The 21,785-nt window shown below is 45.0% G+C and overlaps 1 protein-coding gene across 1 annotated transcript in view; it reads right to left on the reverse strand.

The window, feature by feature from the left end:
- The window catches only part of LOC141117042 (NACHT, LRR and PYD domains-containing protein 9-like), a 50,313-nt gene extending 29,566 nt beyond the window's left edge, over window positions 1-20,747 (reverse strand). The window contains exons 1-3 of the mRNA XM_073609625.1: window positions 20,302-20,747; window positions 19,484-19,548; window positions 7,786-7,949 (exon numbers count right to left, since the gene is read on the reverse strand). Coding sequence (XP_073465726.1) covers window positions 7,786-7,949; window positions 19,484-19,514 — 195 coding nt within the window. The 5' untranslated portion in view covers window positions 19,515-19,548; window positions 20,302-20,747. The remainder of the gene's footprint in view (window positions 1-7,785; window positions 7,950-19,483; window positions 19,549-20,301) is intronic.
- Window positions 20,748-21,785: the final 1,038 nt, after the last annotated feature.

A 21,785-nucleotide genomic window follows, 5' to 3' on the forward strand; every position in this document is an offset into this window, starting at 1 on the left:
GTGGAATTGCACCCCAAAATATATTCAGCTACTTCTCCTGAGTACGGGGATACCACATGTGTGGGACTTTTTGGGAGCCTAGCCGCGTATGGGACCCCGAAAACCAATCACCGCCTTCAGGATTTCTAAGGGTGTAACTTTTTGATTTCACTCTTCACTGCCTATCACAGTTTCGGAGGCCATGGAATGCCCAGGTGGCACAACCCCCCCCCAAATGACCCCATTTTGGAAAGTAGACACCCCAAGCTATTTGCTGAGAGGCATATTGAGTCCATGGAATATTTTATATTTTGACACAAGTTGCGGGAAAGTGACACTTTTTTTTTTTTTGCACAAAGTTGTCACTAAATGATATATTGCTCACACAGGCCATGGGCCTATGTGGAATTGCACCCCAAAATACATTTAGCTGCTTCTCCTGAGTATAGGGATACCACATGTGTGGGACTTTTTGGGAGCCTAGCCGCGTACGGGGCCCCGAAAACCAATCACCGCCTTCAGCGTTTTTAAGGGCGTGAATTTTTGATTTTACTCTTCACTGCCTAACACCGTTTCGGAGGCCATGGAATGCCCAGGTGGCACAAAACCCCCCCAAATGACCCCATTTTGGAAAGTAGACACCCCAAGCTATTTGCTGAGAGGCATGGTGAGTATTTTGCAGCTCTCATTTGTTTTTGAAAATGAAGAAAGACAAGAAAAAACTTTTTTTTTTTTTCTTTTTTCAAATTTCAAAACTTTGTGACAAAAAGTGAGGTCTGCAAAATACTCACTATACCTCTCAGCAAATAGCTTGGGGTGTCTACTTTCCAAAATGGGGTCATTTGGGGGGGTTTTGTGCCACCTGGGCATTCCATGGCCTCCGAAACTGTGATAGGCAGTGAAGAGTGAAATCAAAAATTCACGCCCCTTAGAAAGCCTGAAGGCGGTGCTTGGTTTTCGGGGTCCCGTACACGGCTAGGCTCCCAAAAAGTCTCACACATATGGTATCCCCGTACTCAGGAGAAGCAGCAGAATGTATTTTGGGGTGTAATTTCACATATTCCCATGGCATGTTTGAGCAATATATCATTTAGTGACAACTTTGTGCAAAAAAAAAAAAAAAAAAAAAAAAAATTTGTCTCTTTCCCGCAACTTGTGTCGCAATATAAAATATTCCATGGACTCGACATGCCTCTCAGCAAATAGCTTGGGGTGTCTACTTTCCAAAATGGGGTCATTTGGGGGGGTTTTGAACTGTCCTGGCATTTTATGCACAACATTTAGAAGCTTATGTCACACATCACCCACTCTTCTAACCACTTGAAGACAAAGCCCTTTCTGACACTTATTTTTTACATGAAAAAGTTTATTTTTTTTTGCAAGAAAATTACTTTGAACCCCCAAACATTATATATTTTTTTAAAGCAAATGCCCTACAGATTAAAATGGTGGGTGTTTCATTTTTTTTTTTCACACAGTATTTGCGCAGCGATTTTTCAAACGCATTTTTTGGGGAAAAAACACACTTTTTTAAATTTTAATGCACTAAAACACACTATATTGCCCAAATGTTTGATGAAATAAAAAAGATGATCTTAGACCGAGTACATGGATACCAAACATGACATGCTTTACAATTGCGCACAAACGTGCAGTGGCAACAAAATAAATACATTTTTAAAAGCCTTTAAAAGCCTTTACAGGTTACCACTTTAGATCTACAGAGGAGGTCTACTGCAAAAATTACTGCCCTCGATCTGACCTTCGCGGCGATACCTCACATGCATGGTGCAATTGCTGTTTACGTTTGACGACAGACCGCCGCTTGCGTTCGCCTTAGCGCAAGAGCAGGGGGCGACAGGGGTGCTTTTTTTTTTTTTTTTTTTTTTCTTTATTATTTTTTTGCTTTTTTATCTTATTTTTAAACTGTTCCTTTCATTTTTTTTTTTTTTAAATCATTTTTATTGTTATCTCGGGGAATGTAAATATCCCCTATGATAGCAATAGGTAGTGACAGGTACTCTTTTTTGAAAAAATTGGGGTCTATTAGACCCTAGATCTCTCCTCTGCCCTCAAAGCATCTGACCACACCAAGATCGGTGTGATAAAATGCTTCCCCAATTTCCCAATGGCGCTATTTACATCCGGCGAAATCTAAGTCATAAAATGCTCGTAGCTTCCGGTTTCTTAGGCCATAGAGATGTTTGGAGCCACTCTTGTCTCTGATCAGCTCTATGGTCAGCTGGCTGAATCACCGGCTGCATTCTCAGGTTCCCTGTTGAGACAGGAGAGCCAGAGAAAAACACGGAAGACGGTGGGGGGGGGGCATTCCCTCCCACGGCTTGTAAAGGCAGTCTAGAGGCTAATTAGCCGCTAGGATTGCTTTTACATGAAAGCCGACCGCTGGCTGAAAAGAATGATACCAAGATGATACCTAAACCTGCAGGCATCATTCTGGTATAACCACTCAAAGTTGTGAATGGCGTACCTGAAGACAAAAAAATGGTTAACAATAAAGCACAGTAAACAATAAAGTATAAATAATTACATACCTGAAAAACAAACATGATAAAACATAATAACAATAACAATAACAATAAAACACTGCAGAATAGAATACAGTAAAAAAAGAGCAGAACAATAGAGAGAGAGAATAGAGAGAGAGAACAATAAAACGACAACTATTTTTTTTTATTTTATATATATTTTTTTTTTTTTTACACTTTTTTTGTAACTAACTTTTATAACTGTAACCGGTTCCAGGTTCGGGTCTCTCAAAATGCGATGGCATCTTGGGAGACCCTGTGAAAGTGTGCCTAGTCTGTGCAATGCTGTACCCTACGCTAATACTCAACTAGTGTATGGTAGCGTTCAAAACATTCACCAATGCAAAGACCAGGATTGTCAGGACAGGAGGGACAATAATAGCGGGTGTCACGCCTATATTCGCGTTTGCTGCAGACACAACATCTTTTTGGGGGGGGTTCGTTGGGTAGGGGTACTCGGGAGCACATAAAAATGCCTCTCATGCAGCCGACTGCATTTCGTTGGGGGATGTGAATGGGGGAAGTACGGGCGCTGCAGAAGTGGTGGGTTCCCAATTAGGATTGGCGAATGCAGCAGGAAGGGCACTATGGGCACGACGGGCCTGTGTTTGTCTTTTTGGTGGCAGCGGGACACTACTTGTGCTTGTCACCTCACCAGCTTGAACTGCACTTATGGGACTCGCCACGTCACCAAGTGTTACTGCAGTGCTGGTTTGACTACGACCGGGGTGTACTAGGCCGCTGGTGCTTGCCAGTTCAATAAAAAGCTTCCAAAAAAACTGTTAGCGATCGCAGGGATCAGGCCTGACTCTGCGAACGCTGCAGTTATGCGTTTAGTGTTTTGTAAGTGACAGTGATCGATCGATACTGCACTTGGGTGGGCTGGACTGGGCCGGGCGGAGGGGCAAAACGCAGGTGCTAGCAGGTATCTGGGTTGATCCCGCTAACACTGCGTTTTTGGGAACCCTAAACTGCTGGGGACGCTAGTATAGATCTGATCTGATCGGATCAGATATTGATCCGTTCAGATACTATACCACTAAAGGAGGCGTATGCTGCGTGCGTGGGTGTTAGTGGTACTGGCGCTAACCTGACGCTGCCTGGGGCCGGTGCTTGCTAGTTCACCAAAGTGCTACCAAAAAAACTGTTAGCGATCGCAGGGATCAGGCCTGACTCTGCGAACGCTGCAGTTATGCGTTTAGTGCCTTGTAAGTGTCAGTGATCGATCGATACTGCACTTGGGTGGGCTGGGCTGGGCCGGGCGGAGGGGCACAACGCAGGTGCTAGCAGGTATCTGGGCTGATCCCGCTAACACTGCGTTTTTGGGAACCCTAAACTGCTGGGGACGCTAGTATAGATCTGATCGGATCAGATATTGATCCGATCAGATACTATACCACTAAGGGAGGTGTACGGTGCGTGCGTGGGTGTTAGCGGTACTGGCGCTAACCTGACGCTGCCTGGTGCTTGCTTGCCAGTTCACCAAAATGCTACCATAAAAACTGTTAGCGATCGCAGGGATCAGGCCTGACTCTGCGAACGCTGCAGTTATGCGTTTAGTGTTTTGTAAGTGACAGTGATCGATCGATACTGCACTTGGGTGGGCTGGGCGGAGGGGCAAAACGCAGGTGCTAGCGGGTATCTGGGCTGATCCCGCTAACACTGAGTTTTTGGGAACCCTAAACTGCTGGGGACGCTAGTATAGATCTGATCAGATCAGATATTGATCCGATCAGATACTATACCACTAAGGGAGGCGCATGCTGCGTGCGTGGGTGTTAGCGGTACTGGCGCTAATCTGACGCTGCCTGGGGCGACGCATATCACCGCCGGGCGATCAGGGGGCTAAACCTTTATTAGGTAATAAACGGCGGGTGCCCTGACACTATAAAAAATAAACGAACTAACCTGCGTCACCCGTAACGGTTATACGGTGATCAGTGGTGAAAGGGTTAACTAGGGGGCAATCAAGGGGTTAAAACATTTATTAGGTAGTATATGGGGGTCCCTGTCACTATAAAACGCTGACGGCGAACCTAAATATTTACCTCACTAACTAGCGTCACCAGCAACACTAATACAGCGATCAGAAAAATGATCGCTTAGTGACACTGGTGACAGGGGGTGATCAAGGGGTTAAAACTTTATTAGGGGGGGTTAGGGGGGTACCCTAGACCTAAAGGGGGGTAATACTCACTGTCCCAACACTGTAACTGTCACAAACTGACACTATGCAGTAATCAGAAAAAAAAAAAAAAAAAACCTGCTGGTGTCAGTTTGTGACAGGGGGGGGGGGTGACTGGGGGGGGATCGGGGGGCGATCGGGGGGGGGATCGGGGTGTTTTGTATGCCTGGCATGTTCTACTGTGTGTGTGTGTGTTGTGCACTCACATTGATGTCTTCTCCCCTCGGCGCTGGAACGGAAACTACCGAGCCGAGGGGAGATGACATCATTTCCTTTGCTGCTGTTTAGCATACAGCAGCAAAGGAGTGTTCCCATTGGCCGGCGGCGATCGCGAGGGGGGGGCCACGAACGGATGGCCTCCCCCTCATCTCGGATCGCCGGGGAACAGAACGGGACCGCTTCGGGCACCGGGGGGGGGTCCGATCGGACCCCCCACCCGCGAGAGGCAAATCACGTACATGTACGTGATTTTGCCTGCCCGTGCCGCCTTGCCGACGTAAATCGGCGTTAGGCGGTCCTTAAGTGGTTAAAAAGAGTTATGTATTGGTTTTGTATGTTACATAGTTACATGGCTGGTGAGGTTGAAAAAAAACAAAAGTTCATCCAGTCCAACCTGTGTGTATGCTTATATGTTAATAGTACATTGTGTTCCACTGTATGATGTTGTCGTTAAAGTGGAGTTCCACCCACTTTTACAACTCTTCAGCATCCCTCACTAAACTGTGCACTGTAAACGAATTGGATATTTTAAAAAAATTTTTCTCAACACCTACTGTATATCTGCTGTATTCATTTTTCACTTCCTCCTCCCTGGCCGTGGCCCATCGCATCATTTCCTGTTTGCAATGCCTTCTGGGAAGGGGTGGCAACTTCCTCTGACACTGCCGTTGCTATGGAAATCTGACCTGAAACCTATTACACTGCTTGTGCTGCACTGAGCATGTGCGAGATCTGCAAGGATGAGATGCAGGAAGAAATACTGTCTGGCTTCAGATGCCCACAGTTAAGATGGCCACAACCTGCTGTAAGGTCAAAACAGACCTTAGTTTACAGACTAACTTTACTAGAATACATTAAGCTTGTGTATTATAGGGGTATTTTTATTTAAAAAGTATAATTTCGACCGGAACACCACTTTAAGGTGCCCATCTAATCGTTTTTTTGAAATTATCGATACTCCCTGAAACCACTGCTTGTGGAAGAGAATTCCATACCCTTACCGCTCTTACAGCAAAGAACCCTTTATGCAGTTTAAGGTTAAACCACTTCTCTATTAATTTTAGTGAATGGCCGTGTGTCTTTATCAATTCCCGGAAAAGTTTTTTCCCTATGCTAGGGTCACCAGTACGATATTTGTACATACAAATCATATCCCCTCTCAAGCATCTCTTCTCCAGAGGGAATAGGTTCAATGCTTGTAGTCTTTCCCCATGGCGGAGATCCTCCAGTCCCTTTATTAGCTTTGTTGCCCTTCTCTGGACTCTCTCGAGTTCCAGCACATCCCTCCTGAGGACTTATGCCCAGAACTGGACTGCATAATCCAAGTGCGGCCGGAACAGAGTCTCTCCTCCGCTATGTGCCTTTTGTGTTCTATCTGATTGCACCCTTACATTTCTTATTGCATTCTTTGTAGAGTTGGAATGCTGACAATGAGCCCTCAGCCTTGTATTTTTTGAAGGCCTTTTCTTTTGCTTTTATATGCAATTTTACGTTGGAGTTAAGCCACCCAGGACTTTTGTTCGCTCTTTTAAATTTATTTCCCATTGGAATGCACTGGCCAATACCTTTATTTAATATGCTCTTAAAGCACTCCCATTTTTCCTCTGTGTTCTTTGTTCCCAGGATTGTATCCCATTTAACATCTTCTAGCAAAGAGCGCAGTTTAGGGAAGTTTGCTTATTTGAAATTCAGTGTCTTTGTATTACCCTTGTGTTTCCTATTTCTGTGGTTTATACTGAAACTAATTGACCTGTGGTCACTGTTTCCTAAATTTTCCCGTATTTCCACTTCCATGATCAGGTCTGTATTGTTAGAAATCAGTAGGTCTAGTAAAGCTTTGTTTCTTGTTGGTGCATTTACCATCTGACCCATGAAATTTTGCTGCAAGACATTTAGGAAATTGCAAGCCTTAGACGAATGCGCGGTTCCTTTCTGCCCAGTCTATGTCTGGATAATTAAAATCCCCCTTTATAATGACACTTTACATCTTTGCCGCCATTCCAAACTGTGATAGGAGGTCTGCCTCCCCCTCCTCCCTCTGGTTTCTGGGCCTATAGCATACTCCCAGTATTACTTTCCCCTTAGTTTCCTCCCTTTGAAGCTCTACCCACCTCCTCCCTTGCTCCATTAGTGATGTCGTCCCTCACATTAACTTGCACATCATTTTTGATATACAGGCATACCCCACCCCCCTTTTTCACCCTCCCTTTCTCTGCGATATAGGGAATACCTTTGAATGGTTGCCAGCCAATCATGAGAGCTGTTAAACCAAGTCTCTGAAATTCCCACAAAATCTAAATACTCCTTGTACATCAGCAGCTCCAGTTCTCCCATCTTGTCCTGCCAGACTTCTGGCATTGGTGAACGAGCCTTGTCGTTTTGTCGGGTCGCATACTATCTCCTTGCTGGTTGTTCTGAGGATGCAATTTGGATTTGACAAATTACTTACCTTTGGTTTAGGTACTCTAGTCACCTTACCACTAATGCCCCCAATACTATCCCCAGAACCTTGTTCCACACTGGCTCTGCATCTGGACCCCCCCCCCCCATCACCTAGTTTTATTTATCATGGTAAGGACTAAAAAAAAGTTCATTTGTTTAAAATGTACTTTACACAAAGAAGGTAATGTATTCCCCTCCTCCTTTAGACTGCTCTGTATGTAAGTTGTTATAAAGAGACAGAGAGTCTGAAAGAAAGCAGCTTCTGCTGCCCTCTCTTTACAAACCTCATGGTGCTCTGGTATTTATTTGTCATAGTTGTATTTTCTTTTAAATATTTTATTCTGCTGCTATTTGTGGTTAACCTACACCTCATAGCTTTGATTGCTGTACAAGACAACACATTTTTCTAGTTACCTCCTGATTGAGGATATTCCGAGTTGCCATATACTCCAGCAGCTGTTTGAATTCAGTGCCGGACGCCACAATGTAGATCAGGTCATTTTTAAAATACTCGTAGATTAGTTTTAGTTCATTGGCGTTGTACTGAGACAGCAGCTGATGGAACTCTTCCCGGTCGCCTGGATAAAGAAAGGGACAGAATTAAAGTTTTCTTTCTTTCACTTCTATAGATGAATGCTGAAGCACCAACATAAGTAGGACTTAGTAGAGAATTGTACTATTCTGTTTCATTGTGGCACCAATGAAATGGACCACAGAACGCAACATCTGGTGCAACTCTGCATAAAAACCAATCAGCTTCCAGGTTTTATTGTCAAAGCTTAACTGAAGAAGCTGAAGTTAGAAACGGATTGGCTACCATGCACAGCTGCACCAGATTCTGAGTGGATCAGTCCTAGTAAATCTCCCCCAAAAGAGTCAACAGTTCCCTATATACAAAGGGCCAAAGGTCAAAAAATACATGATTTTGCCCCAAAGAAGCTTGTGCATTTTTTTGGAGCTTCAGCCAACAGGCGACAAGTGATACAGCACTCAGGTGTGAACACGGGCATTGAGAATAATGGGATTCTGCATCTTGAGCATTGTAGCACAAGAAAATTCTTAAGTGTGAATGGAGGCTTAAGCTGGCCATACATTATACAATTTTCATGTACAATTTCCTTTAGATTTACCTTCAGCTACAGTATGTAGTGCAAGGGTCTGCTTGACTGAATACAAATTGAAAGTGTTGTTTAGGTTTGACCTCGTAATATACTTACAGACCACTTTATTAGGTACACCTGTTTAATTGGGGTGTGGCCAAGATGGCGCTGTGAGAGGACGTCTGGAACGGGAGCTCCGCCGAGATCCTAGGCTCTCTCTCCCTCACGGCAGCAACGAGACCCGGATTCCAGGCACAAAGCACCTACATGCACCGCTGCTCAGCCCGGGCTCCACGAGGAAGGGGTAAGAAGCTCAAATTTCCCCCTGTGACTGTGGAACCGGAGACGGCCTGTGCAGACCGCGTGGAGGCCGGGACGAGCTTCTATACCAATATGGCGTCCCAGACGGAGCAGGCAGGACAATCCTCTCCCTCCCAACCGGGTCTGGCTGATGTTCTGGCAGATGTGGGGCTTACTAGGCAAGATATGGACAAAATGCACTCCAGATTGACCACCGCTGAGCAGCGCCTGGGACATATAGAGGACACTGTGGAGAACCATGGAGCTGACCTCCGTGCCCTACACACTAAAATAAGGGCCCTTGAATACAAATCTGAAGATGTGGAAAATCGCAACAGGAGGAACAACCTCCACATTGTTGGCATGGTGGAGGGGGCTGAGAGTCAGCGTCCGGCTAAGTTTGTGGAGGAATTGCTTCGTTCCCTCCTGCCAGAGGCCCAGTTCTCGCCCTTTTAGGCTCCATGCACACTGGAGCTGATAAACTGCAGTTTATTGGAGTTTGGGTGTTTTTTTTAAAAAGCCTGTAAACTCCACTCTATGTTATCCTATGTGTCCATGCACACATGGACGTTTTTTAGCTTTAATGAGCAGTGGAGTTTATGGGCTTTTTTCTGAACGCCAGAAATTCGCGTTCAAAGTGCTGTTTTTCACCGCCAAAAAAAGCCAAACGCCAATAAACGCTCATAAACGCGAGTCAATTAGCGTTCGGCGTTCTATTTTTTCAACGCATTGTGGGATTTTTGGAGTGTCCTCTGTGTATTTTTATTAAAAATGCCCATAAACGCTAACGCTAAAAAACGCTCATAAACGCTAGTACAAAACGCTATTAAAAGCTTGTTTTGCATCCAGAGTTTTCTGCCAGCAATCTGGCGTCCAGAAAAAGCTTTTTTGAGCTTCAGTGTGCATGGAGCCTTATGCCGCGTACACACGATCGGACTTTCCAGCATACTTGGTCCGGCATACCGGAGTCCGTCGGACAATTTGATCGTGTGTGGGCTCCAGCTGACTTTGTTTTCTCAAAAGTTTGACGGACTTAGATTTGAAACATGTTTCAAATCTGTCTGACAGACTTGAGTCCGGTCGAAAAGTCCGCTCGTCTGTATGCTAGTCCGACGGACAAAAACCGACGCTAGGGCAACTATTGGCTACTGGCTATGAACTTCCTTGTTTTAGTCCGGTCGTACGTCATCACGTACGAATCCGTCGGACTTTGGTTGATCGTGTGTAGGCAAGTCCGTTCATTTGGAAAGTCCGTCGAAAAGTCCGCTGGACAAAGTCTGCCGTAAAGTCCGGTCGTGTGTACGTGGCATTGGGCCTCATGCACACTGGACGTTTTTGGACGTTTTTACAGCAGCTGTTTTTGGCAGTAGACGTTTTTTTCTACAGTCATTAAACTCTCCATCATGTTATCCTATGTGTCCATGCACACATAGGCTGTTATCAGCAGTTTTGGGCAGTAACGTTTTTGAGCAGTAAAAAAACCCCAAAACTAGTGGGTTCTGAGAGACGTTTTTCAGCTGTAAACGTTGATAAACGCTGATAAACGTCGATAAGCGCTCAAAAATGACGCTCACCAGCGTTTAACGTTTTTGATCCACTAAAAAAATAAATAAATAATTAAAAAAACGCTGAAAAATGCTAAAAACGCTAATAAACGCTAAAAAACGCTAATACAAAAACATTGAAAAAAGCTGAAAAAGTTAAAAAACTCACTGCAAAGCTACTGGCATTTTTATAATGTTATTTTAACGTCCAGTGTGCATGAGGCCTTATGCTGTTGAGAGAGCCCACCGCATCCCACCCAAGCCGGGTCCCCCGGGTGTGCCTCCACGCACATTCATCCTCAAGTTCCTGAACTTTAGGGATAGAGATGAGGTGCTCAGAGCGGCCAGAGTGAAGGGCGAATTGCTGTATCAAAACAACAAAATCCTCATATTTCCTGACTACTCAGTGGAAACTCAAAAATTGAGGTGATCCTTTGATCATGTCAAAGCAGCCATGCGGCTCAAGGGCATCCGTTACAGCATATTGTTTCCTGCACGACTAAAGGTTCAGGACGGGGAGACAACCAGATTTTTCACCTCCCCCCGGGACGCATCCGCATGGCTGGAGTCGCTCCCTCCAAATCGCTGAGGAATGGTATATCGATCCTGAGGATCACCTTCTCTACATGCTGCAGGATGGCTACATCCCACTTGCAAGTGATCCCCTATTTGCACCTGCTGTGCCTTTCTTTCTTCAACTGACTGACATTTTGTAACGTTCAAGTACTGTGCCCCTGGTAAGACCAGGTGATATTTGACTGTAATGCCCGGTACACACGATCCGATTATCGGATGAATGATCGTCCGTTTTTTTTTGCATGCTGATCTCACGTCGAACCTGATGAGTTTACTAAAGTCACGAAAATTCCCGTACGACAGCATAGAAATTCGGAAGTGATGTCATGTGTTGTAATGCATTTGTATTGCATTTTCGAACGATAGGTGTACTGATTAAACGCAAATCGTACGATCTGGCATCGTACAAAAAAAAATTCCGTGCATGTCCGATAGAATAATATCGGATGAACTGTCCTGATCGGCTCTCGAAAGCTCTGTACTAAAGTTCTGATTATCGTACGATCGATTCGAATGCGGCATATTTCGTACGATTTTCGGATTGTGTGTACGGGGCTTTAGCCTGCCAATTTACACAGTAGCATTGTGCCCTAAACAGGGATACCAGCAATTGATGGATGCCCTGGGTAAAGCTATATGAGTGTGGCTGCACTTATACACAGCACTACAAGCCCACAGTTTCTATTCTATGCAGAATCCCATTCATTGTAATTCCAAGTGCACTATTGTCTATCCAGCAGCGAACTCTAGTGGCAATTTCCTGTACTGCAAGAACACATCTCATTTTCAATACTGTCCCTTGGATGCTAGATACGGGTTGATTTTCCTGATACTCAATTATAAACTATGTTCACCTAGGAATAATGCCCCTAGCCACTCCACAGACGTACGGCTGCCTCCTGCATCAGTGAACTCTCCTGTGCTGCTGGACTAAGTTTCTTTGCATTTAATGGCACCTGGGTTTACTATGGAAGAAAATAACCTTTTGAACTGTTTTTTTCTTTTCCTTTTATTTTTCTTGTGGTAATGTTTGGAAAGAGCCTGAAAAACTTCTTCTGGTGTTCTCTCCCGTTTCCTTTTGGCGGCGGAGTCTCTCACCGCTATATGTGGACAGACCATATCCACTAAGTGACTACACCCACTGGTTCACGTCCCCTGACATTGGGTGTTTGATGTTTGGGAAAATAAGCATTCCTTGGTTGGGGTGGGGGATGCGGGGTGGGGGGGGGTGAGGGTTGTTGGTTTATCTGTTAACTGTTTTTTTTACAGGTGCTTTATTTTGTCTATACCTAAAGTTTAGTGACATGGAATTGTATGTGATGCTATTAGTGTTGATTGGGTCGGATGGCTGGCAGGTCATCCCTACACTTATCCCGCCCTTGACCCCCGATGGCTGAGTTCACAATCATTTCATGAAATGTACGGGGCCTTAACTCAGCGGTGAAGCGCTCCCTGGTATACTGTTTTTTTACAAAAACATAACCCACAGATTTGTGCAGGAGACACATCTGCAGGGAAACAAAACTGTCTGCCTTAAAAAAGCTTGGGTAGGCCAAAATTACCACTCCACTTAGGGCCCTTTCACACTGGGGCGGGGGCGGCGTCGGCGGTAAAGCGCCGCTATTGTAAGCGGCCGAGAAAGGGTTAAAAACCACCACAAAGCGCCTCTGCAGAGGTGGTTTGCCGGCGGTATAGCCGCGCTGTCCCATTGATTTCAATGGGCAGGAGCGGTGAAGGAGCGGTATACACTCCGCTCCTTCACCGCTCCGAAAATGCTGCTAGCAGGACTTTTTTTCCCATCCTGCTAGTGCACCGCTCCAGTGTGAAAGCCCCGTGGCCCCGTGAGACAAAGCAGCGGCACTTTCGGGTCGGTTTGCAGGCGCTATTATTAGCGCAATAGCGCCTGCAAACCGCCCCATTGTGAAAGGGCCCTTACTCTACGTATGCTCGCGGGGTCAGCATCCTAGTTCACAAGACTTTACCATTTCGGCTTCTTGAGGTCAGAACTGACAGGGAGGGAAGATTTATTATAAATCATGCTAATATATACGATAAGGATGTGGTGTTGGTGGGGATCTATATACCACCACCAGCCTCAGGGCAGATCCTTCACGAGATCATGTAAATTGTGGTACAGTTTGACACAGCCTTATGCCGCGTACACACGAGCGGACTTTACGGCAGACTTTGTCCGGCGTACTTTACAACGGACTTTATGAATGAACGGACTTACCTACACACAATCAACCAAAGTCCAACGGATTCGTACGTGATGACGTACCACCGGACTAAAACAAGGAAGTTCATAGCCAATAGCCAATAGCTGCCCTAGCGTCGGTTTTTGTCCGTCGGACTAGCATACAGACGAGCGGACTTTTGGACCGGACTCGAGTCCGTCGGATAGATTTGAAACATGTTTCAAATCTAAGTCCGTCAAACTTTTGAGAAAACAAAGTCCGCTGGAGCCCACACACAATCAAATTGTCCGACGAAATCCGGTACGCCGGACCAAGTATGCCGTAAAAGTCAGATCGTGTGTACGCGGCATTAGTCTTCCTCCTGGGTGACTTCAATATGGTCCCCTTGGTGAAACTAGACAGGCTATACTCGTCGGCTCTTTGCACTCCAGACCTCAGACAATGGGCGGATACCTTCGTCCTCACTGACGCATGGAGACACATGCACCCGACACAAAGGCAATACACTTGTCATTCCTCATCACACAAAACCCTATCTAGAATTGATCTAGTATATGCCTCTAGCCTTGCTCTACAGTATGTCCAGGACCTGACTGTGCTTCCCAGGGGCATATCAGATCATGCACCCTTACGTCTAACGCTAACCTTAACTACTCCCCTCGGGACCCGCCTATGGAGGTTATCTAGATTTTGGGCAAATGATGAGAGGCTGCAGGAACCGCTTACGGCCTCTATTTGTAACTTTTGGACAGACAACTCTGAATCTACCACCCCACCTATTCTTCGGGACTCTTTTAAGGCCTGGGCTAGAGGGGAGTTCATGACTAGCATTGCTTGCCTTAGGCGAGAGTCCACTCGTGCCGTGGAGGAGCTTGAAACGAGGGCTACTACACTGAAGCTGAGTTTGTCTCCGCCCCAGGGGATGAGAGGTACAGGGCATGGAAACGGGCATTGCAAAGTCTCTCCACTATTAGGGTAGCTCAGACAGACAAGGCTCTCCTATATTCGACCCAACGAGTCTTTGAGCATGGTGGGAAGAATGGGAAACTTCTGGCATGGCTGGCTAAGGGTAACATACTGTCCACTCCCATAGGCTCCATCAGGGACAGTTCAGGCCTACTACTCACTGCGCCTAATAGCATCAACAACCGTTTTAGAGAATATTTCGAAGAAGTGTATTCCTCCCGGGCCGATATTACTGAATCTGCCCTCTCTTCCTTCCTTGACCCACTATCTATCCCTGTACTGTCTAAGGAGGCTGGAGAGGGCCTGGAGGCAGATATTACACTTGAGGAGATACAAGTAGCTATGGGACACCTCTGTGGGGGGAAGGCTCCTGGGATCGGACGGCCTGCCGTCCGAGTTCTACTCAAACTTTACCTAACTTCTGGCCCCTAAGTTAACTTCACTCCTGACTAAGTTTGCAACACTGGAGGCTCTACCCGATTAGATGAATGAGGCAGTAATCGTGTTGGTTCCCAAGCCTGGCAAGGATCCCCTGAATTGTGCATCATACAGGCCCATATCCTTACTTAATGTTGACGCCAAGATCTTTGCTAAGGTCCTGGCCACCTGATTGTCCCATGTTATAGAAGACCTGATCGAAATAGATCAGACTAGGTTTATGCCGGGCAGGGGAACCGACATAAATATCCAGCGCCTTTTCTTGAATCTTACTGTCCCACATGACAACCCAGGTACCAGAGTCATTGCCTCCCTGGATGCCGAGAAGACATTTGACTCGGTTGAATGGACCTACCTGTGGGAGGTATTGCACAAATTTGGGTTTGGCCATAAGTTCATCCACAGCATTCGGCTACTATACCACGCACCCAGAGCCGAGTCCGTACAAATAATTGGCTATCAGATCCATTTGATTTATTTCGTGGCACGAGACAGGGGTGCCCGCTCTTCCCCAGCCTGTTTGCCCTGGCACTAGAGCCCCTGGCAGTTTCGATCAGGAGTGTTCCGGATGTCCTGGGCCTGCGGGTGGGTATGGTAGAGGAGCGGCTGTCCCTGTACGCCGATGACGCGCTCCTATATCTGAAGGACGCCGGTCCCAAACTACTAGCTGCCCTGCGAATCTTTGACGATTTTGGGGGGCTCTCAGGTATTAAAATTAACTGGACTAGATCGGTACTGTTCGCCATTGATGATGGTGCTGCGTCGGGGGTCCCTTCCTCACCGATACAGTGGGTGGAGGAATTCAGATACCTCGGGGTCTTGATCACGAAAAATCCCTCTGACTATATGGAAAAGAATTTAACGCCTGTCATGAATACCCTACGTACAAAATGCGCTGCATGGGCAAACCTTCCACTAAACCTTCTGGGACGTATCAACCTCCTTAAGATGATGATACTGCCTAAATTCAACTACCTATTTAGGAATTGCCCTGTATGGGTCTCTGTCTCATTCTTTTGGGAGATTGACCATTGTGTGAGTTCTTTCATCTGGGGTGGCGGGACTCCTAGGTTGGCACGCTCCACCCTCTGGCTGCCTGCCCATCTGGGGGGCCTGGCCCTTCCAAATTTTCAAGTTTACTTCTGGGCTGCGATGCTTGTCTCGGTCCACTGGTGATTTCAGAGCTCCAGGTCCAATGCTGCTGTCTGCCTTGAGGCTAACTGTTTGGTTGACCTTCGCAACCTTCCCTACAGAGGCCCAGGGGTGTACCAAGGGGTCCCAGGACCTCTGAAGACGTGTAAAACGAAACGTACGTCGAGGCGGTACTTGGTCACGCAATTACATCACTTCCGGCCTCCGTGGTTCGTCTGTCCGTCGAGGGTGGAACGCACGCCGCTGCCGCGATCATCTGGGAAACCTCTCCCATAGATTGGATTTCTCCATCCCTAGATACGCTTTTCAGCCTCAGTGCCGGGCGATGGCACCTTCTATGTGAGTAGCCATTTGGCTATGTTTTTGTTTTTATCTTTATTCTTAATAAATGGTGTTACACTATGTTCGGTTCCTCTCCATCTATTTTATATCCCATGCGTGAGACCCTGTGATGTGAGGACAAGAGTCTGGTTTATTTTTCTCCATTGCAGCAAGCAATATCTTGCTAAAGCCTATTTGACCTTTTTTAAATTAAATTGGTCAACTTCATCTGGTAAGCGGACATCCATTTCCATGAGCACATTGGTGTGTTTTTTTCAGTGATGGTGAAGGGATTTTGCTGCTCACGTTTTGTTATCAAAGATTTACATCAGGATCTTACACCAATTTTGGATGGACTTTGTTATTGATGTCAATTTATATTTGATATACAATTATTTTTAATTTTTTTGACACTACATGTCACGATTGCACAATTATTATTGTTCACTGTCATTCAGATTTATGAATTTTGTTCACTTAAGTTTTATATATATGGGCAGGCTGGTATTTTTTATTTGAATTTATTCACATTTAAGGGAATCCTTTTGTTTTATATGTATAAATATTTTTCCTTGTCAATTATCTAGCGCTCCCCAACCCCTCTTGTTTCACATTTATGCATTTATGGATTTTTTTCATTTTTTGCTCAGGGTGTAGCTGCTTCACTCATTTCTTTATAATTTAATTTTTATGTGGCGCGGAATTATTCACTATTTATTCTTGAGGCTAACTGTTTGGTTGACCTTCGCAACCTTCCCTACAGAGGCCCAGGGGTGTACCAAGGGGTCCCAGGACCTACATGGGTGATGTGGAGGGTCAGGGTGGCTGCCAGGCGACGTTACTTGAAACCGGCCAATGGTCCCCTGAACACTTTGGGGAAATCCAGCGTTGACACATTTCCGCACCATCCCGGACCCACAGGTTTGGGCCCGCTATGGTATCACAACTCTGAGACACGTAATGCCCTGGGGCGAGTTGATGCCTCTCTTAGAGATAATGACTACTTACCAGCTACCCCAATGGATGAGATTCAGATACTTACAACTCAGGCATGTGGCTAGGGCCCAGTTCCCTCAAAAACCCCTCCTTCAGTCCAATCCCATCGAGGAACTACTGACTCCTGGAGACCTTACTAAATCCCTTTCTACCTTGTATAGCGCACTCCTAGGTAAGGACTCTCCCAAGATAGAGAAACTATGGGAAATGTGGCATGGAGATATACCATCATTAGATAAAGAAGGTTGGGAGGACTGTCTTGACTATGGCCCTAAACTAGTAATAGCATCCAAAGATAAAATAATTCAGGTTAAATTCCTCCACAGGACCTATTATACTCCTCAGAGACTCCATCGTATCTTCCCGGATAGGGACCCCATGTGCCCCAAATGCAAGACTCAAATTGGTACTTTCTTCCACATGTTCTGGGACTGCCCCATCATAGCGACCTACTGGGCAGTAGTGTTTAGTGAAATCAATTCTAGGCTGCAGATGTCCATTTCAGCCTCTCCTGAACTTGCCCTACTGGGGGTTCATGATGATGAGCAACGTTCTCACCATCTAAATCTCCTATCTTCTCTTTTATGCCAAGAAGGAAATTCTCCTAAAATTTATTGACTCCTCTCCCCCATCACTCCCTGCCTGAGAAGCACAGATTGAGGCTGCCATCCCCATGTATAGGATTACCTATGTGAACCGGGGCTGTCCATGGAAATTTGAGAAAGTTTGGGCTCCATTGATATCGTCCTAATATCCGCCAATAAAGTATCAATAAGATTACTAGGGGGATGGAAGGGGAATACGGATGTTAGGTGATTTATCATCCTTACTATGTATTAGTAATTATTGCACTGTGATCTGCACCCTACCGCACCAGTTGGATTTCTGTATGTAATAATATTTACTTCATATGTAGTGTTATGTACTGTGTCCACTGGTATACTGTAAATGACCCTTTTATGACAATAAAGCACCTTTGTTTTGTGAAAAAAACACCTGTTTAATTGCTTGGTAACACAAATTGCTAATCAGCCAATTACATGGCAGCATCTCAATGCATTTAGGCATCCAGACCTGGCGAAGGCGACTTGCTGAAGTTCAAATCGAGCATCAGAATGGGGAAGAAAGGGGATTTAAGTGTACCTAAAAAGGGGCCAGTGAATGTATATGGTCTGTGGTAAATCTAAAGGAAAATTGTACAAAAAATTGTATAATGTATAATTAGCCAGTCATTTACTGCTACTTTTCATAATGCAAATCTTTGGGTCACTGAAAACAACACACTCCTTTCATGGCTGAGATCTTATATCAGCAGCTGATGAGGAGAAAGGCAGAATCAGAGGAAATCGTGTCTTTGCTGCCTCTAGTGGCTACAGGTGTTTAGCAGGGAGTTTAAATAAGGCTAAATTAAGAACAAAGCTCCTATTAGTGGTGAAAAACATTTGCATGTAATACAATAACAAAAATATGGAAGATCAAGTATTTAAAAATGTGAATGTTGCATTAAAAATGAATTTAAGGTAAAGTGCATTAATAGCTAAAAATATAGGCTCATCAGCAAGACACTTTACGTTTTCTTTAGGCCTGGATCGTACTAGTAAGATGCGTTTTTGAGCCGATTTCAGGTGCAATTATATAATGCGACTTCTTTGTGATTTTGATGAGATTTTAAGCCTGTGTGCTTTTCGAGTTATACTATTACTTTTTTTCGAGGGACCAAGGATTTGCCTTGGAGGAGAGTTCAGGATTAAAAAAAAAATAAAATCACTTTCTAAATCAAATCAGAATTGCATGTACATGCAATTTCTGTGCCTTTCTATTGAAGTCTATGGGGGACCAAAGTCACATTGGAATTGCGCCAAAGTAGCACAGGAACCTTTTCCAAAATCGCTCCGTAATGTGTCACATTGACGTGAATGGGAGCCAATCAAAACAGTTTGATTTCATTGACATGCAATTCTGTATGACCCCCGTTGCATCAGAAATCACACTAGTGTGAACCAGGGCTTAAAGTGATTGCATTAGGGTAAAAAAACCTTCTGGGTGCAGTTTCCCCCTCAGCTCCCCCCCTTATACTTACCTGAGCCCCCCTTATACTCACCTGAGCCCCATCTCAATCTGCATGAGAGCAGCAGGTCTCTCCTCTTTGGCTCACACAGCACTGAGAGAGCCATTTGCTCCTGCTGCTGTCAATCACAGTCTGTAAGCCAATGAGGAGAGGGTGGGGGGCCAAGCCACAGGATGTCCATTCACAGGAGTGCATCGGGAGTGAGCTGATTTTCATTGGTCCTCTCCCCCTGCCAATAGGGAAGTAGAGGAGGGAACAGAATGGGTGGCCAGTGCGAGGAGAGGGAGGCTTCCGGTAAGAGCCGGTGTCATTCGCGGCAGCGGCTGGCGAAAGGTTGGGGCCCGCGGGCAAACTAAGCGGCACCCACTACACAGGCTAAACATAACATTTATATATAGAAGCTTTAGAATATAGAAGCTTCATTTTATACATATATATTTTTGATAGACCTACCATCACGGTATCTTGCAGGCATCTGACCCATCTTCTATTCTTGCAGAGCAAAATGGAAACCCAACCTTTAAAAATAATAATATAAATTATATATAATATATGTGTAGAACCCTCCTAGTATGAGATGCTAGGTAAAAGCATTTTTTTGGCTCCTCTGTAGTCATTGGAGCAGCTATTGATTTCTTTGGGCTGTTCTAGATTTCACAGGCTGCAAGTTTGATTGTTTCCCCCTTGTGTTCTGGAGTCCTCTAGAACATAGAGGGCTGGGAAAGTCAAATAGGCAGCCTGAATATTTAGTGTGCTTCAACTAATCCCTGGGGAGGTGTGCCCAGTAGGTGGCTGGAGAAGAACATAAATAGTCTGGGGTCTGGAGCAGCCTGGGTCTAGTCTTGCTGCAGAAGTTTCCAGCCTCAAGGGCTGTTGCCTCTTTTAGACTGTCCTGCTGAAGTCTATCAATGGTCATCAAGGTCCCAGCTATAGCAGAGCTGGGGGCCTATTTCTATTTACTTCTGGAGCAAAGGATTTGGGTTTGAGGACCCACGGAAGAGTGCCTAGTGGGAGTTGAGAGGTGTGCAGCTACCATGGCAAATTGTAAGTACTGATCCAAGCTCAGGAATCTAGTGACTGTGTGTTGTTCTACCTTTGGTGGGGCAGTGGTAGCTCTTTCTCCGAGACTACTCCTACATGGTCTCATTTCTGGCCTTCCCCTTGGTTTTTGGTTTAAAGACTGTTCAGAGAAGCCTAACCTAGTCAAGAGTGTCCTCCTGTTATAAGTCCGCATTTTTTTACATTGTTTTTTATTGTTCCTGACTACTTACTTTTCTTCACCATGGACAGGACCCCATTGCCTCATGCATCTGAGCTTTCCTCCAGTGCCTCTCCAGATTGTCAAGGATAGGACTTCATTATGACTCAGATTTATGGACATTCCACCTGTGACTCTTCCATGTGAATAATGGATTACCTATCCCCCTCTGTCGCTATCCTTGGAATACCTTTTTTTTTGCAATACAAAGGTCCCCAAGGTGGCCCATTTCGCCAAGGTTTTGTCTGCTTCACCAGTGGTCTTTACCATCTTTAGACATCACTGTGATCTTACTCAACAACCATGGAAAGGACCCCATTGTCTCATGCATCTTAGCTCTCCTCTAGTGCACTCTAGAATGTCAGGTTTATGGACATTCCAATAGTGCCTCTTCCATGTGAACAGAAGATCACTTATCCACTTTTGTCTCTTGGTTATCCTGGAGCTATATCCTTGGTTATATTTGTCATGAGAAGACTAGCAGGGAAATCTTCCAATGGGCACAAAGGTATAGCTTGGTTATCTCTTAGGTCTTCTCATGACTTCTTACTTTGTACTACAAGGGTCCTCAAGGTGGCCCATTACACCTAGTTTCTGTGGCCCCATCTGCTCCTACAGTGATTTCTACCATCTCTGTAGTTTTACTCAACCCCATTCCACTCTGGAAGAACTGCATTACGAACAGACCAGGTGTTCTTTTATGCTATATGTAGAATGATCAACATCCACACAACTTAGAATTAAAGCTGAAGTTCAGTTATAGATATTTTTGCATAGTACATTGGTTAAACCTGAACCAATGTAAATAAGCACATGCCATATCTGGCCAATCACAGGAGGTCCCTGGCTGAGCATGGGTGCCAATCAGAGAACACCTCACATTTTCTTAATGAGGTCCATGCACACTGGCTTAAAAAAACTACAGCTTCTAGAGGAGTTTAGTGTTTTGCCTGTAGAAACTACTAACATATTTAACAAAAAACATATTTTAAGCTCAATGTTTAAAGGCAGAGAAAGAAAAAAAAAGACCCTGAATATGAAGCATTCTCTGATTGGAGGTGAGATTTCCAGGTGGAGAGGCAGGGTGGTGAACTTTACAATCTCCACCTCTCATCCAATCAGATAAGACTTTGCATTAATTGAGGGAACACAAAGTGTTCTCTGAATGGCGCCTATGACGAGCAAGCAACCTCCTATGATCACTAAGCAGCAGGGCCGCCTCTCAGCATGTTTCGTAGAAGCAATTTTAAGGCTTGACATGTTGGGTTTCTATTTACTCGGCACAACCTCGTCTTTTATATTTTACCAAAAAATTGGGTAACATAATGTGTTTATGTGCCCTAAAATTACCTATAGCGTATTTTTTACTGAGTGGCATAAGAAATTGGAACTACTAACATTTTATTCTCTAGGGTGTTTGCTTTCAGAAAATATATTAGGTTTTGGGGGTTTTACGTAATCCTCAGGCCTAAAATGATTTTTTTAAACATCTGTAAA

Source organism: Aquarana catesbeiana, linkage group LG13 (assembly GCF_042186555.1).
Source record: "Aquarana catesbeiana isolate 2022-GZ linkage group LG13, ASM4218655v1, whole genome shotgun sequence".
NCBI lineage: Eukaryota > Metazoa > Chordata > Amphibia > Anura > Ranidae > Aquarana > Aquarana catesbeiana.